The 1482-nt window shown below is 44.0% G+C and overlaps 1 protein-coding gene across 3 annotated transcripts in view; it reads left to right on the forward strand.

Annotated features, from left to right (window-relative positions):
- Positions 1–1048, forward strand: part of LOC109926010 (cytochrome b-c1 complex subunit 8) — a 5264-nt gene extending 4216 nt beyond the window's left edge. For all 3 annotated transcript variants that reach the window (XM_020525910.2, XM_048604043.1, XM_020525917.2), the window contains one exon: positions 841–1048. In XM_020525910.2, the coding sequence (XP_020381499.1) occupies positions 841–935 (95 nt within the window). In that variant the 3' untranslated portion in view covers positions 936–1048. The remainder of the gene's footprint in view (positions 1–840) is intronic.
- The last annotated feature ends 434 nt before the right edge of the window (positions 1049–1482 follow it).

A 1482-nucleotide genomic window follows, 5' to 3' on the forward strand; every position in this document is an offset into this window, starting at 1 on the left:
GGGTACAGCGGATGCAGTATACCACATTGGCAGATGTGCAGGTGAACATCTGCTTGATGTGGAAAGTCTTCTTGGGGCCTGGGATGGGGGTGAGGGAGGAGGTATGGGGGCAGGTGTAGCACTTCCTGCGGTTGCAGGGAAAAGTGCTGGGTGTGGTGGAGCTGGAGGGGAGTGTGGAGCGGACAAGGGAGTCACGGAGAGAGTTGTCCCTCCGGAAAGCAGATAAGGGTGGGGAAGGAAAGATGTCTTTGGTGGTGGGGTCGGATTGCAGATGGCGGAAGTGTCGGAGGATGATGCGTTGGATCCAGAGGTTGGTGGGGTGGTACGTGAGGACGAGGGGGATTCTTTTTTGGTTCTTATTGCGTGGACGGGGTGTGAGGGATGAGGTGCGGGAGATGTGGGAGACACGGTTGAGGGTGTTCTCGACCACCGAGGAGGCAGAAAGGAGGTGCTGTTTATATAGGTCCGTTCTCAGGAGAACTAACCCACTTTTCTACAATTAAGACCTACCTACTCTTTATCTACATGTCTGTTCTACTCTCATTGGTACACCCTTACCATCTGTTCCACTTGCTCCTGCTCCTGAATTTTTACAGCATAAAACCCATCAGTTTTTGAGCCCCCTTCAGTTCCATATTGAACTCAAAACATTCACCGTTTTTGACTCTCCACAGATACTGTCAGACCTGCTTGGTTTTTTTAGCACTTTGTTTTTAATTCATGTCTCCAGTACTTTGCTTTTATCTGAATAAGAACTGTTTCCTTCAGAAAGAGTGAATGTGGTATATTCTTTGTCAGTTGGTTTGTTTTAGAAGTTAAACTGATGCATTTTTTTTCTAGCATTTGTGGGATCATATCTCATTTATACCTGGGCCACGAATGAACATGAAATGTCAATGAGGAAGAATCCGGCTGACTATGTGAATGATAAATAAATGGAATTTGGAAGAGAGAATTTCTGCTGATGTACCACGTGTATTCCTAACTAACTGCTAACTTTCACTGAAATAATTGTCTCTATGTTCAGAAATAAAATATTTATAGTATACAGCCTGTTATGCATTTTCTTTTTAAACACTATGATTGTTAAAGTTCTTCACCAATAGACACAACCTGGAGACAAGATATTGAACCATACATAGAAACAAGAGTAGGTGATTTAGCCCATCAGAGGTGGCCTACCATTCACTACGATTATGAGTGATCAAACACTTAGGTGCCTTTTACCCAGCCATCCCTATAACCCTGTATACTCTTGCAATCAGAAATCTATGGATCTCTATGTTAAACATACTCAAAGATCAGACTGCCACACTCCTCTGTAGCAGAAAATGTCAAAGGTTCATAACCCATCTAGACTAAAAACATCCCTCCTCATCTCAGACATAAGTGGCATCATCCTTACATTGTGCCCCCTGCTTCTAGGTTCCCCATCATCTTACCTGCATCCACTCCGTCTATCCCTTTAAGTGCTATGCAATT

This window comes from Rhincodon typus, chromosome 12, assembly GCF_021869965.1.
Source record: "Rhincodon typus isolate 14 chromosome 12, sRhiTyp1.1, whole genome shotgun sequence".
Taxonomy (NCBI): Eukaryota; Metazoa; Chordata; class Chondrichthyes; order Orectolobiformes; family Rhincodontidae; genus Rhincodon; species Rhincodon typus.